At 43.2% G+C, this 14,996-nt stretch overlaps 1 protein-coding gene across 2 annotated transcripts in view; it reads right to left on the reverse strand.

Moving 5' to 3' along the window:
- PRKCA (protein kinase C alpha) overlaps nt 1–13,957 on the reverse strand; it is a gene marked incomplete at both ends in the record, with an annotated part of 142,935 nt that extends 128,978 nt beyond the window's left edge. For both annotated transcript variants that reach the window (XM_084273498.1, XM_084273497.1), the window contains 2 exons: nt 10,258–10,289; nt 13,785–13,957. In XM_084273498.1, the coding sequence (XP_084129624.1) occupies nt 10,258–10,289; nt 13,785–13,957 (205 nt within the window). The remainder of the gene's footprint in view (nt 1–10,257; nt 10,290–13,784) is intronic.
- Between the last annotated feature and the right edge of the window lie 1,039 nt (nt 13,958–14,996).

The raw sequence follows: 14,996 nt of genomic DNA on the forward strand, positions 1-14,996 counted from the left end.
AGGCAATTCAGAAACCAACACTGAAGAGCCTGTGCTATTTGTATCAACATATAGGTCAGATTTAGCCAAGCAAAAAACACCACAAAGAAATAAATTGCCATGAAAAAACCCACAACATTTTTGCCCACTGATGTACTGGGATAAGAAGGGAACTTTAAGAATTTTTCATATTTAACAAAATGCACATTTATTCCCTGTGGTCTTCAGAGAATTACATGTCTGTCTGTCTGTCCAGGACAGACAATGTCATGAAATAGTTTAACTGAGCTGCACAACTAGAGTTACTGAGCCTTTACTGTGTTCTAAAGGCTCACACCAGAGGATCTCACTAACATCAAAATGCATTCTGAGCAACATCAAGGCATCAAAATACTTGAAACAGAATAAAACCAGAATTACATTTTTCTCCCTTCTTTCCATGATGTTTTAATGCCTTAACTGGCATAAGCACACAGAGAAGAGCTGAAAAATATCCAGGCACAGGATTGTACCTGTTGCTTTGTACCGTGTTCACATCCGCTTGTACTGGGAGAAGTGTCAATTTATAAAAATATACCCAACAGATGTAATTTGTACAAGCTGATGACAAGAAAGGAAGATATAAAACTGACATACTTGGAATGCTCTCAAATTTAATTCATTTCAAGGAAAAGTTAGCAAACAAGGTAAAAGCAATCCAAAATCTGACTAATTTTAAGGCACGTTGCATTCAACCAGCTAACCTGGGGAAAAAGAAATATACCCACACCCTTCTGTCCTGCTGCATCAGTGTATTACTGTATTCATTGTACAATGGGGTTTTTTTAAATAATTCCTGAGTCAAACAACTTCAGTGAATTTTTAGGTTGAAATCTTCTGGAATAGGTGAAAATTGAGGTGCCCAGAGCCCATCAACCACCAGCAGAATGCCAGTGCCTTCAGATACATGAAAACTCTCTGCAGCCCAAACCTTGGGTGCAACAAATGGATAAGTAGTGCAGGTAACAGGTGCCAGGGAAGAGGCACAATGTAATGCCTCGCTGCCCTGAGCATCAGGGGATGCCACAGAAGCACATGCCATGCGATACAGGCACAAGAGGAAGACACTGCAGGGATGTACATTGGCAAGATTACACGGGGTATCATTTTGCACTTTCCAAAAGTTTGTTTCACAGCTTATCTGCAGAGACAAGTGATAATAATACAGATTGTGATTACTAACATATTAGGAAACAAAGAAACTTTAATAATCAACCCACTAAATCACTAAAGAACACAACAGCTTCACATAAGGCTCCTGTCTGCACTCTTTGCCAGCACAGAAAGATTCACTTATTTTTTTTTAAATATTAACACGACCAATTTCTCCAGGATAAGAACAGTTGGAAGTGGAGTCTGCCTGGTTCCCTGGTGAGCAGAGAACAAAATAAAAACCCAGCACAGACTGGAAGTTGAAAGAAGATAAACTATTCTCCCAACTTGTCCTCATACATGAATAATGATTTGTTTACTGAGGGACCAAACCAACACGTTTAGCACACATTCCAGAGAAGTTAAAAATGCTATTAATATTAAAAGAAAATGAAGAGTGAAATATCTGTGCTTTGGAAAGAGAGCTACATTAAAAACCAAGTTCAACCCCTTGCAAAGAAGAACATCTATCTTCAGCCTGGACCTTGCAGATTGTACTTTTCCCATATTTGACAGTAAAATAAGGAAGGAAAGTATCTGATCCACTCTTTTGGAGTCACTACTTCTGCTTTTTTGACATGTTCTGAGGAGACAGATACGATTAGTAGCTTGAAATGCAAGCATACAGAACCCCAGTCTCAAAACAGTGGTTCTTACAGAATTAGAATGGGAAAATTGTTAATGGAATCAGTACCGATATCCATTACAGTGCCATTTCAAGGAGCATCTGAAGGGGGAAAAAAACCTACTTAATTTTCAGAAACATGCTCTTCATAGAGTCTTGCACCAGAATAAAAATTGCAGCTTCCAAATGCATTTATCTACATGCAAATGCTTGCAGTATAGACAATATTAACAGTTTTATAAAAGCTATAAAAATCTTTAGATTAAAGCTAAATTATAAAATGGGCAACGGCTGCAACTAGTTAAAAAAATATAATTTTGTTTTGTAAATATGCTTTATTTTCTGAGCAAAACCAAAAATAAAAAACAACTTGAAAGTTATTTCACAAGGTAAATAAAGCCTTAAGTGTGCAATGAGCTATTCATGTTTATCACTGTCCATTCACAGACACTTCTGACAGTGTCAAAACCTTTCTCCGTGATTCTAAGCGAAGGGCAAATGTTTTTCTACATCTTGACTGGCCATCCTACAAAGAGGAGTATCAACTGGAATTCTGCAGCTTCATTTTAAAAACTAAGTAGCAGCAAGGTAATAGTGTAACAACGACCAGATGTTTGGTGTTTCTGGCAAACTTGTTTTTTTAGTTCAGAAGAAAGATTGTTTCTTTATCAGTCTAAAGAAATTATTTTTTAAAGCCCAGACATTGTGTAAACAATAGAAGACAGACAAAAATAATCATTCCAGTAAGCTTAGAGGGACATATTCCAGATTGCTAATAAAGCTCATTTGATGAAAAGATTTTAATTAATAAAGACAGCAATGAGATTTCAAAATATACATGAAGTCACTGGAAGATATTCTGGAAAAAAAATAAAGATATAAAGGGATACGTGCCTGCAGCACCTTGCAGTCTAAGTTATATAATTGCAGAAAGGAAACATAAAACTTCATGTAAATTGGGTTATAATTAAGAGGATCAGAGTAAATGACAATGAAATCCATGGAAAGATAGGTGTGCATGTGTTCTGTTGCCTGACTTACAAGGTAACTGTTATGAATCACATTTATGGAAGGCAGGATTCATAAATAGCTGCAACTGAAAATTTAACAGCTGATAACCGACTGAAGCACTCCCTGCCTCTACATGTCTTCCACAAGCACTGCTGAAGTCAGTTAGAATTGTAATGTTCAGCATCTACAGGAATTTAAACACACTTACAGGGTAGTTCTGTTATTAATTATACACAAGAGAGCCCTTCGCCCTTAGAATTTTATGCTTTCTACTGCAGATGTGAAGGCTGAGAAATTGAGCCTAAAGTATTTGTTAAATAATTTCTTATTTTTGCCTTTCACCCTAAAGAGAAACAACCCACCAGAACAAACATAAAAGGAAATTCATTAGCAATGCAGCCCATCAGGGAAATCTGTTTTCTTCATCTTTCTGCAACTTTCTTTTCACCACCCCATGACATGCCGCTCCCAGCACAAGTCACTCGCATCTGCAGAGATCCTGTAGGGACGTAACACCATATGTGTCTGGGTACCAGCAGCCGATGTGCAGCCTTACACCAAAGCAGAGGGGAAAATAAAGAACATGCCAAACTTTATCTTGCTCAGGACTCAAACTGGTTTATCTGTCAACTCAGAATGAGCGATCACTCCCACATGTTTAATTAGGAGCTGAAGAGCTCCACAGAATTGCATCCAGGGCACTGGAACAGTCAGTTTCTTTTAACTGGAACACGCTGCTGGGATATCTAACTGATGCAAGTAAACAAACCAAAACTTAACACGTTACAAGTGTGGGAAGGGTAAAGACAGTTTTGGCCTTGAAATATAAAACAAGAAAAAAAAAAAAACTTGTGCTGCAAGATAAGATTTAATTATGTTCCAGTTTTGATGAGCACAATATCACCACGGAAATTTTCTAGAAAAGCAGAAGTACAATGGGGTATTTATTTTACTGTTATGTTCTACATTGAGCAAATCATATATTTAGTGAATAGCGTGTTCTGCATCTATTTGACATATAGATGACTCTTTTTGGCAATGAGCAGTCGTAGCAACAGAGAATCCTCACTTACACGAGTACATACATCTTCCCTCCTCTGACAAAGATCGCCTCCAGTCCTTTCTATACATCATCAGATGCTCAGAGACAACCTATCCCCTTACTCATACAGCATAACCTATGTGTCTACATTACCAAGTAATGATCCAACAGGAAGAGATTTGGAGAGGAAAGCAGTGCTAAGGACTAGACCCACACACACACACAATCCACATTTGAGGTTTACGTTGGGTGAGCAGCAATGTGATCAATGAACCAAACACCCTTTAGCACCCAGAGAATGTCAAATGTGCTGCTGTAACACAGTGCTCTTGGACATCACCCAAAGGGATTGCATTTTGCATGCTCCGAGACCACCCAGCAACCCAAACCAAAGCACCATAAATGCAGGGAAGATAACTGGGATGAGCGTTTCCAAACGGCTTTCCTGATCCAAAGCAACACTACTGTATTTGCTCTCATGAAGACTCAGGAGTTCCATCTGCATGTGTCAGCATTGCTCTCAGTAAAACTTAAGAGCCCGGGTAATTTTACAAAGATATCTCAGAGTTTATCTACAGGGATAAGAACAGAACCTCAACTTGTCAGGCAATGAACAGGGATGAATTGCCTCGTAATAGGGGACACATTTTGCAAAGGGAAGGGACAGTCAAAGGAGTGGAAGAATATATAAATAAAAGCTGACAAGACAAATGCACAAGCATCTTATCTGTATGCTTATAATCGGCATGTCGGATTATCTGCAGATCATTAAAATTACTGTCCTCTGAGGAGTCCACAGATACAGTCGACAGATTAGGCCGAGGGCAAAACGCCAATGGAAAGGACAAAGCTGGCTACAGGAATCATGAAAACTGCCTGTGCACAGACACAATTCATGCTTCCACATGGCTTTTCTAGGGGTTTTTTGTCGTGGGTTTGGTTTTTGGGTTGTTTTGGTACAGGTACGATTTTGGTTGAGGAGTTCCATTTTTTCACAGATACCTCCAAGTCAGATGAATTAAAATAGATTAATGAGTCAGCTGCTTTAAGTATCTCTGCACTGAATTTCCATTTCAGAAGATTTCATGCTGACTGTTAAGTTACACAGAAAGCACCAACAGTCACAGACTTAGTGACTTCCACAGAATTAATTTCTCTATCTCAGGGTTATAGAAGCATTAGTTAAAGTAAACTGTAGCACGTGACTAATGAATAATATAAAAAGAGCAAAGAAAAACACACACATTGTTCAAACGTTGGTCTGTAATATCCGACCTTATCACAAAAGTGATAATGACACAAGAGAAGCGTTTCTGGCATAGAGAAGGGAACTTCCTTTGTATTACTTACCCACCCTCTGGCAATAACATTTCCATGTAAGGATGACAGAAAATACTTTTATGAGAAGCAACAGCAATGTACATTTCTCTTACTCAGGGGTTTTTTTGGTTAGAAAGGAAAATGAAGAGAGTAAAATGAACAAGAAACCGTTGGTAAGGGAAACGCAGGTACCAGGATGGAAAGCCAAGAACTAGGCCTCGATCCATACACAATAACGAATTAATCACGCTGCCTCCTCTAGAAACTTGATCGAGCTGAGGATCAAGAAATACTGTGCATGTCAGTCAGGTCATGGGTGTTCAGGGGTTTCTCTGGTTCAAACCTTCAGTTCACACACGCAACATTAAAAATTCGTTTCTCAACTGCCTCTCTGCAGGGCCCTTTCACACCACATTGTCACTGAACACAGGTGACTTAGAGTGGCATCAGCGCAGGTTTTGCTCTTTTCATTGTAAGAGAGAGGTCAAGAACTAGTGGGTAAAAGATAGACAAAGCAGAGGAGATGAAGTGTTGGTTTAATGTGCCAGTGCTATATTTGTAAGGATAGTAAAAAAAAAATCCAACCATTTTCACTTGCAGTGAATAGTTACTACAGATGTCTAACTACCAGCAGTAGTAGGCAGCACACCAACCGTGATGAGCTATTCCAAAAAGCTTACCATACCTCCTTAAGATAAAAATCAAAAACATTCGGAGAAAAATAGTCTGAAAATAAATTGAGGGGAAATAAAGAAAAAAGTGGAAAGAGCAATATTGCAGAGATTAAGTAAACAATCATCAGCTTTAGTTGATTTCTGTAATTATTTATGTAAATCAGAGAAACATGAAACTTTCCCTGAGCTAGTTATCATCCTTAAGTCAAATGTACTTCAGGTCACTATTGCACTAAAAGAGACCCTGCTGAAATCATGTACCAGGGGGAAAACCCGCAGTTGTTAACTACACATTCTGGCCCTTTGGGAGAGAAGTAACAACAGGCCTTTGATTGCATTTACATTACTGTCACAAAGTATTTTCACCTCGAGGAACTCCCTGAGCCTCTGGTGCTGAACGTAAACCAACCTCTGAACATACATAAATACATGTTCTTTACATCTCAACAAATCACCACTTGTCATGCTCTGTTCACCTAAACACTTTTCTTAGAAATCAAGCAGAAGAAGCAAATACAGAGTATATTCAGTGTGTGTGACAGTGCACATCTAAAGAATGATAAAGCCAAAATTTAACTTAAAAGCTTGCTACATTTAAAGTCTGCTTCTTTAAAAGCAGAACTTTCATGCTGTCAGACTGAAAAACTGGTTAGATTATTCTATTTTTTCACATTCCTCTTGCAAAATTTCCAGGTGCACGTCGGAGAAAAGCTTTCAGTATTACAGACAGCTTGCTGTCCTACTTGACAATGTAAAACAAAACAAAGCCACAACTACCTTAAATCATCTTACCATCATGTTTTCACTACCACAAAGGCAATCAACAGAAAACAGGAGAAACAAAGCAGTGGGGTAAGAACTCCCGTTTCAAAAGCATGGTATTTTAGAACAGTTCATGTATGTATAAATCAACAATAAACAACAAATTTCAAACAACGAAGCACTTCCTAATAACAGGAGGCATTAAAATGTATTCCTTAGGAGAAAGTTAATCCAAGTTAACTCTTTCAAGTTCATTTTCAAATTCACACATTACCAGTGACAGACCCAGCCCCTTCCACTGATATTTCTTCACACCCAAATCTAATAATAAATATAATTAAAAAAATCTTATTTCCAATAATGCAACAGAATTCTGCAGCCTCTCCATGAAATTTATCTATCATGACTCCTAGCTGGAATATCTGGTCGCTCATATATAAGGCATCTAGCCACACTAGAATACACACATTGAGACAGACAAACTACTTCAGATGTGGACTGTCTCTCGCTAAGCTTTTCTGTGGTAATAATGCAATTGCACCCTGAACCTCTGCTGCATTAAGGGCATTAAAAGCCATCCCAAAATTGAATTTATTGCCTTTCACAAATTCATAGGGATCCCATAAAAATGAAGATAAAAAAAGAATTGTGTAAGGCTTTTTAAGGAAATGAATGAAAATATTTCCCTTCAATTCTAGAGAACTCATTTAAATGTTTTTACATAATAGTGAAGCTGAACAGCAAAAACATAGGCATCGAAATCAGAAAAGTGATCACGTACAAACACACATGCTGAGGCTCAAAGCAAGCCCAATTAAAAAAGGTAGCAGTTGTCTAAAAAAAGATCATTATGGATAGCATTAAGTTTAAATGTTATTTAAATAAAAACATCTAAAAAAATCCTTTCTTTCAAGGGCATCTCTTAAAACTAAAACTAGAACTGCATTCTGTGTGACACTTCAAGTTGTAAAAAAAAAAATCTATAAAAGCATACTGTGTTAGCTGCAAAGTTTAATACTGCATAAACATTAGAAGTTTCATTAAAGAATCACCAATATGAACAGTCACCAAATAACTGCTGTTTAAATTTTAGAGTAGAAGCATCATCTGAGCTTGATGCATTATTATTACAGACCTCTCCTCTTTCTTCTGGTAACAAAGGCTAGAGGAATTTAAAACAACTTCAGAAATAATAAAGCCACCCACCTCTGAAACCTGCCTGACATCAAGTTTCTTTCTAGCAGGCAACTTTACAAGACTCCTGAGAACAGAGCTAAGAAAGTTTCTTACAATGGAAAATCTGACGGACCAAGACCTACAGTTACACTAGGAGCTGCCACTGTAATATTCTTCCCTTCATGTCATACTGAAATTTCCATTTTGTTCTTCATTTGTCACTCTCTTGTATTAAGGTAGTTGCTTAATCAAAGAAGCCAGGGGCTTTTTTTGCAACCCACCTTCGAGTTTCACACTTTAAAAAAAATTAAATTCTTCACGTTCTAACTTATTTTGGTCACTAATTTGTCTTTCCAGCTTCAGTTAGTGACTTTTTAGATGAAAGCTTCAGGAAGTTGAACTGAAAAAAGAATTGATTCAGCTGCTTAACTTCAAGGAAGTTTTATTTTTCAAAACTGTTATCCCAGGAGTACAAACTCTTTTGTTTTGACTACAATCAAATTTAATGAATAACAACAAAAAAACACACTGCTTAAACTTATCAGTGCACCAACAGTAACTTGCTATGAATTACCTAACATCTGAGTATTTCTTAGAGATTTTGACTGTGCAAGAATAGAGACAACACTGCAGACAACAGTCGTGATCAAAGGGAAGCTGCAGAATCTCACTCTGATGGGTACAAAAGTCACATTTGAGCTTATTCAGATTCCTGAAGAGCATCACTTCTGAAGCATGCAGTAATAAATCAAGCTGGCTGCTGCTTTTACCCTTGGTTGTGTTCATGCACAGCCTTTAGAGGGAATAGAGTCTGAATTCCAGGTTTCACCTAGCTTTATAAAAATGAGTCCCCATCAGACAGAACTACCCCTAGCTAACTACAATTAGAATGGTGGGAGGCATTCTGGCCACAGAATACAAAATACTGGAAGGGAACTGCCATACCAAAGTGGATCTGTGGCTCAGCACAAGCACAGTGAGTTGTAGCTGCCTGGCTGGGGGACAGGAGAAAACCTACACCATACAAATTCCAAAGCTTAAGATACGTCACTGTGTAATTTAAATGCAGCCCCAATTATTTTCTGTACAGCAACAGAAATATCTGATGAACATCTAAATAATTCCTTCACTAGGAACTACCGAGTTACCCTGAACAGGGTTCAGGAAATGCCCTTCCACTACCAACCGAGCACTGTAGTTTGACCTGTAGCACTGCTATGGATGTGATGAGTAGCAAAATGCTGGAGGATATCTACAGAATTCAGAATTAACACCTTGGGACATAGAGGAAGTTGTAAGCAAGGTTCCTAGTAAAACCCTGGCTGCCTGCATACCTCAGTAAGGCATGCAGCGTTTCCAGTACGTGTGTGCCTCTGCAAGCCTCTACTTGCAGGAAGAAAAACATTTATTGCAACATCTTTAAAAGGCATCAGGCTTTTCCATTCAGTTTCTCAGAGGTTTAATCTCATGAAGCACCACCTAACATCAGCTTTCACAAAAATACCACAGAACCCATAAATTCACCAACTAGTAAGTAAAAGCACCATTCAGGATAGCCAAAGATGCTCTAAAGCATTAGCGAATAACCATTAAAGACATGTAACGAAAACAGCAACCAAAAGGGTAGCTAATGAGTACACAATGTACATCTGCAGGTGAAATGATAGGGATAAAGGAGGGGGAAAGAGAAAGGGACAACAAAAATCCACATCCTCATTAGGTAAACGTATGACAGAGAAAATAACAATAGTTAGGTGTGGTTATTTGATGATCAAATGCTAAGTATCAATCAGAATTTGGCAAAACCAGAGACCATGTGCAAATATAGCATATCATGCTCTGGTTTTCATGTGTATAGTTATCTTCCACTATAGCAGCTTGCAGTTCCTCAAGGTTATTAGAATGTATTAAATCAGTGATTTTGTAGATTTGGATTCTTTTGTAATTGAGCATTACATAAGACAGAAAAATCTGCCTGTCCTAAAACGCAGTTCAAACCAAAGGTCCTCCTAAACATACAGCGTATGAAAATTAAAAACAGGGAGTTTGGGTTATGAAAAGAAGCCATATGACTAAAAAGTGAATCCATTTTCCAAAACGCCCACACAGACAAGAGCTTCTGATGTGAAAAATGGTCTCTGCAAAAGCTAAATTGCACAGATTATTTTCATGAAAAGTTAGAAGCTGCACTATATGCAGATTATATGACATTTAATGTGTCATCTCTGTGATGAGATTTAAAAAAAATCCACGCTTTGTGTTATTACAGTATGAGCAGTTATTTGATTGTTCAATGTATATAATATAAATACCAATAATTATTTAATTGAATAATTGTCTTCCTTCAGGATTTACATACGCAGAGATGCTCACTTAGTTTTTCCAGGTTTGTTTCCTTCTGGCTGCAGGCAAGTTTTGTCTGCCTTCAAAGTAAGATGCAACAACGTGTGTGAGCCAGCAAAGCGTTTGTGGCTTACCTTGGCACTGGAATCCTTGTTTCCCAAAGCCCCTGCATAAAAAAAAAGGGGGGGGAGAGAAAAAAAAAAACTGTCTTACTACGTTTCATTATAATTTCTTCTCAATGATCTATGAAAACATAAAAATAGCTTCATATTAAATTACTTCTGATTTTGCTAAGGCAGCAACTGATTTTAAAATACACAACACAGACCAGCCCACCCATTTCAAAGCAGAGAACAATAGCTGTCACCTGCTATGTAATTTCAGCTTCTGGCAACAATTTTATTATTATTATTATTTTACAAGCTATTTCGGATCTACAATTATCATCATCTGTGATTATTGCATAATATTTCAACTCATTTAATATCACATGTATACAGCTACATTAAATACTCCAAGTTCTAGCAAAGGTCTGTGAAACAAGCCAGACTTAGTATTTCATCCCAATTTTAGAATTGCATCCCGATGCTGTTAGCACCTCAGTCATTGGTTGTAGGGGGAGCAGGCAGGTTAATAGTTTTGCTTGTTTCAGTATAAAAGACAAGACAGGCCCCTTGGTTTCACACCGACTGCTCTTCCAGTCTGTGCTTCATCTCCATAACAAAATACAAGTGTGATGCCTGACCAAACAAACCCAGTGACATAGGAGTGTTGTACACAGCACCCAGAGTCCTGACATACATTACACCTCTGGCAAATCATTCCGTTGTGGAGTTTATTCATCTTTCAACATTCAGCAGTCTCTTTCCCCAAAAGCAATTGTTCTGAGCAACCCCCTACAAACATTTCTCTGCAGTTTCCCCCTCTGCACAACATTTTTCATTCGCAGCTGGAGCTGCTTATGCTAAAAGACAAATGAACCTGAGCCATGAAGTGTAGAAGCCAGCCAGTTAGTATGCAACTAACAACATGAAGTTTAATTATCAAGGTTGTTAGAGATTTTTTTAGTATTATTTATATCAACAATTTTCCCCATTTCTTTATTTAGAGAAGGCACAAAACCTCTAACACAGTGTCACTTCAGGTGGAAACCGAAATTACACGGCTTCCAGCATTTCTGTGAATCTCTACACAACAGTCTCTACCTGTTCCTGCTGTCAGGAGGCCTGAACAGAGGAAACCAGAAGAAATATAAACCTGTTTGTTTACTTGGCAGCATATGTGGCCACACTACACCGTCACTCTGCTGCTGTTATCTCGTCTTCACAAAAGTAAAGAGCATGTACTGGAAGCGTGCACATGCACAGCAGGAAGGCTGACAGCAGGGCTAAGAACACGAAACAGACTCCAGATAATTTTTTTTTCCCTTTTAAACAGATTTGTAAAGACCATTCCTGGATGATATACTCTAAAAGCACAGCCAGTGTTCAGGGTTTGAGCGGAATTCACACACTAGGCAGATGGGGTCCACCCCACCCCTGAGCAGTTACTGGGTATTTTAAGTAAAAGGTCTCATGGACACTTGAGATACCAAGCAGACAGGTGAAAGCTGTTCAAGATAAGAAGGCACTAAACTATTTTGGTAAATATCACCTGGTCAAGCACAATCAAAGAAAGAGAAAGCCAACCTGTGTGTCCTTCACTGAAAGGTAGTATTTAAAACGTGTTATAACTGCCACATCTCACAGTGGAAATAAATGAGGCTCTTTTTACCGAGCCTTATTCAAGAATTACCCATCTTCCAAAGAGGAAATGAAAAGTCTTTGAGTACCACATGCTCATTTGATGAGTGTTAAGAGCTTCTTTAGATTCAGCAGCATGAAAAGGCAAAGAGCACAGCTACTCTTGCCACCTGTCAGCTACAGCATGCCCTTCCCTCTTCCTGGCCATCCTGTCAGCAGGTGCCTGTTCTCATGACACTATTCTACTTTGGTTTTCAATTGTGTCAGTTATCTGGACAAACACAGTTGGACAATAACCCCACAGCAGTCTTTCACACCTCCCAATTCATTCTGGTTTAGATTACCTTTGAGCCCACGTCTGAAGGGCTCTCACTTTTACAAGACCAAACTTTGCATTTTTTTTTTTCAAAGAGAAAAAAAAAACCCTAAACAACCCCAAACAACACTCAAAAAAGTGGCTTATTTCTCCTCATTTCTTCCATGGTCTACCATCTCAGCCTTCCTTCCTTTCCTCCCTCTGAAAATAATTTTAAGTAATTTCTGAAGCAATCACAGTCTTTTCTTCAGCATGCCAGCCGAGGAAAACTCAAGAAGTAAAGCAAAGCTCTGCACCCAGATGCACAAACACATCGGGGAAGAGCACGGCACCTGCCACAGACACAGAGCCAGCTGGGTGCAGACCCCTTGAGGTCTTTGGCAACTTCTAAAATAAATCACAGCTCTTGTTCTCAGCAACAGTGAAAACTTCAGCAGCAGGGCAAGGCCGAGCCACATCTCGGGAGAAGGAGAGGAACCCGAGATGTTTACTGAACGAACACAAGGTTCACCCGAACACAAAGGGCACGCACCGGCTCCCCTCCTCGCAAGGCAGGAGCCGGCAGCCTCCGCCGCCCGCTCCCCGCTCTACCGGGGAGCGCCGAGCCCGGTAACGCGGAGCCGAGCTCGGCCTGCACCGGAGCTGCCATCCTGCCCGGGAAAGCGCACGGCAGGAACGGGTAGGTGCATTTTTTCCACCCCAACAGCTCAGCAATTAGGCTGTGGTAGGAAGTTTTCCTCCCTTACTCCTCTCCCTCTAGCAGGAGCCCTCCTCTTAAGAAAAAACCCCTCTCCTTCGCCTAAACATGCAACACAGCGTCGGTGTGCATTCCCCATCTCCCTGCCCTCCCTCTGCAGCAGGAGGAAATAAAGCAGGCACCGATCACAAAGTTAAAGGCAGGGCTGCAGAAGTTGTGCTACACGGCAACACCCACAGCCTGAAACAGAACACCGCCCCCCCCCTCTCCGTTTCGCTGCAGCAGCTGTAGCGCTGGCTGCGCTCCCCTCCGCCGCGGAGAAAGGGGCTAAGCGGGGGTGGGGGGTTGACTCAGCCGAGACCAGCACAGCCCGGCGAGGGGGGCGAGGGGGAACAAGAGGTGAGGAAATCCAAGTCTGGGCGACTTAAGAAGCGATGTCCGCGGCGCGGGTCTCCAGACCCGGCCGATCCCTGTGGCACTGGCCAGCGCTTGTGTCCCCTCCCCCGAGAGCCGGTAGGTTCAGGGGCTCTCCCGACCCCGAGACCGGGGTGCGCCCAGACTCAAGCAGGGGCCCCCGCGGAGCACCGGCAGCCACAGGCAACCCGCCTGGATGGAGAGGATGCAGCAGAGCCCCGGCAGCGAAACGACACGGCTCTGCCCCACCGGGGCTCACCTGCCCGACCCCGGGGGAAGAAGAGGCCGGGGGCAGCCACACGCTTAAACGGCGGCACCGGGAAACCGGCGGCTGGGAGGGAAGGGGCGGGGCGGCCGCTCAGCGGAGCCCGGGCACGGCGGCGGGGGCTGCCCCGGAAGGGGGAATCCCCTACAGCTGAGCGAGCCCAGGCGGAGGTGAGGGGCAGCCGGTGGGTGCGGGGGGGTGGGGGAAGCGGCCCCAAGGTCTCTCACCAGATGAAGTCGGTGCAGTGGCTGCAGAAGGTGGGCTGCTTGAAGAAGCGCGCGATGAATTTGTGCTCCTTCACCTCGTGCACGTTCTTCTGCCTCAGGGCCCCCTTGCGAGCGAAGCGCCGCGCCGCGTCCGGAGCCGCGCCGGGCTCGGAGCCCGGGAACACGTCGGCCATAGCGCCCTCCTCTCCACCCCCTGCCGGGAGCCGGGCCGCGCCGCGAGTCGCCGCGCCGGGAGTCGCCGCCCCGACGTCCGCCCCGTCCGGCGGCCGCCGAGTCTCTGGCAACGGCGGCGCTGGGCGCTGCCTCCCGCTCCCGCGCCTGACGTCGGAGCAGCGCGTAGGGAGCGGGAGGAGGATCCCGGCCCCAGGCCCGCGCCGGCTGCTCCGCCCGCGGGGTGAGTGAGCCCCCGGCCGCGGGCGGGGCGGGGCGGGGCAGGCCCGGCGCGGGGCCGTCCCCGCGGGGAGGGAGGGGGGAAGCTCCGGGGCGGGGGGGGGCGTCAGCACCTGCCGCCACTCGTCAGCGGCCGCCGCCTCCCCTCGCACACACACACGTAACACACACCGGCTCCCCTCGCACACACACACCCACGCACACCGGCTCCGCTCACACACACACACACCGGCTCCTCCCAAAATCACACACCGGTTCCTCTCCCACCCACCCACCCAGGCTTCCCTCACGGCTTCCCTCACGCACACGCTCACACACCATCTCCCCTCACACTTTCCCTCTCACACGCCGCACACGGACCGGCTCCTCTCTCACCCCTACGTCCCCCCTCGTACACCCGCGCAGATGCTGAGGGCAGCCGGCTGCTTTCCCTCTCCCCCTCACGCAGCAGCTGCCTCCCTTCGCATCCCGAGGGCAGCTCGCACACGGTTTCCTCAGTGGTCGGCCATGGAATTGGATGCCATCCCTCCAAACCGGGCCTGGCGCTGAGCGGTGCTGCTGCCCTCGCCAGTGCCCGGGCCCGGGCAGGGCTCAGCACCAGGCCGGGGACCTGGCAGCGCTGCTTCCCATTTCCCTTCCCTCAGTACAGCTGCTACACCGTGCCACAGGCGCAACCACCACCATCGCAACGAACAGGGTAAGCGTGCCGCCTTCGCTTCCTGCGCCTACCGTGAGATCTGTTGTTCCACCACCACAACAAACAAAAGGTGTAACCCAGATGCTCCTCTGCACAAACCTTTCCCCTTCCTGCAGCCCAGAAGC

The sequence above is a fragment of the Gallinula chloropus genome, assembly GCF_964237585.1.
Source record: "Gallinula chloropus genome assembly, chromosome: 20".
Lineage (NCBI taxonomy): Eukaryota > Metazoa > Chordata > Aves > Gruiformes > Rallidae > Gallinula > Gallinula chloropus.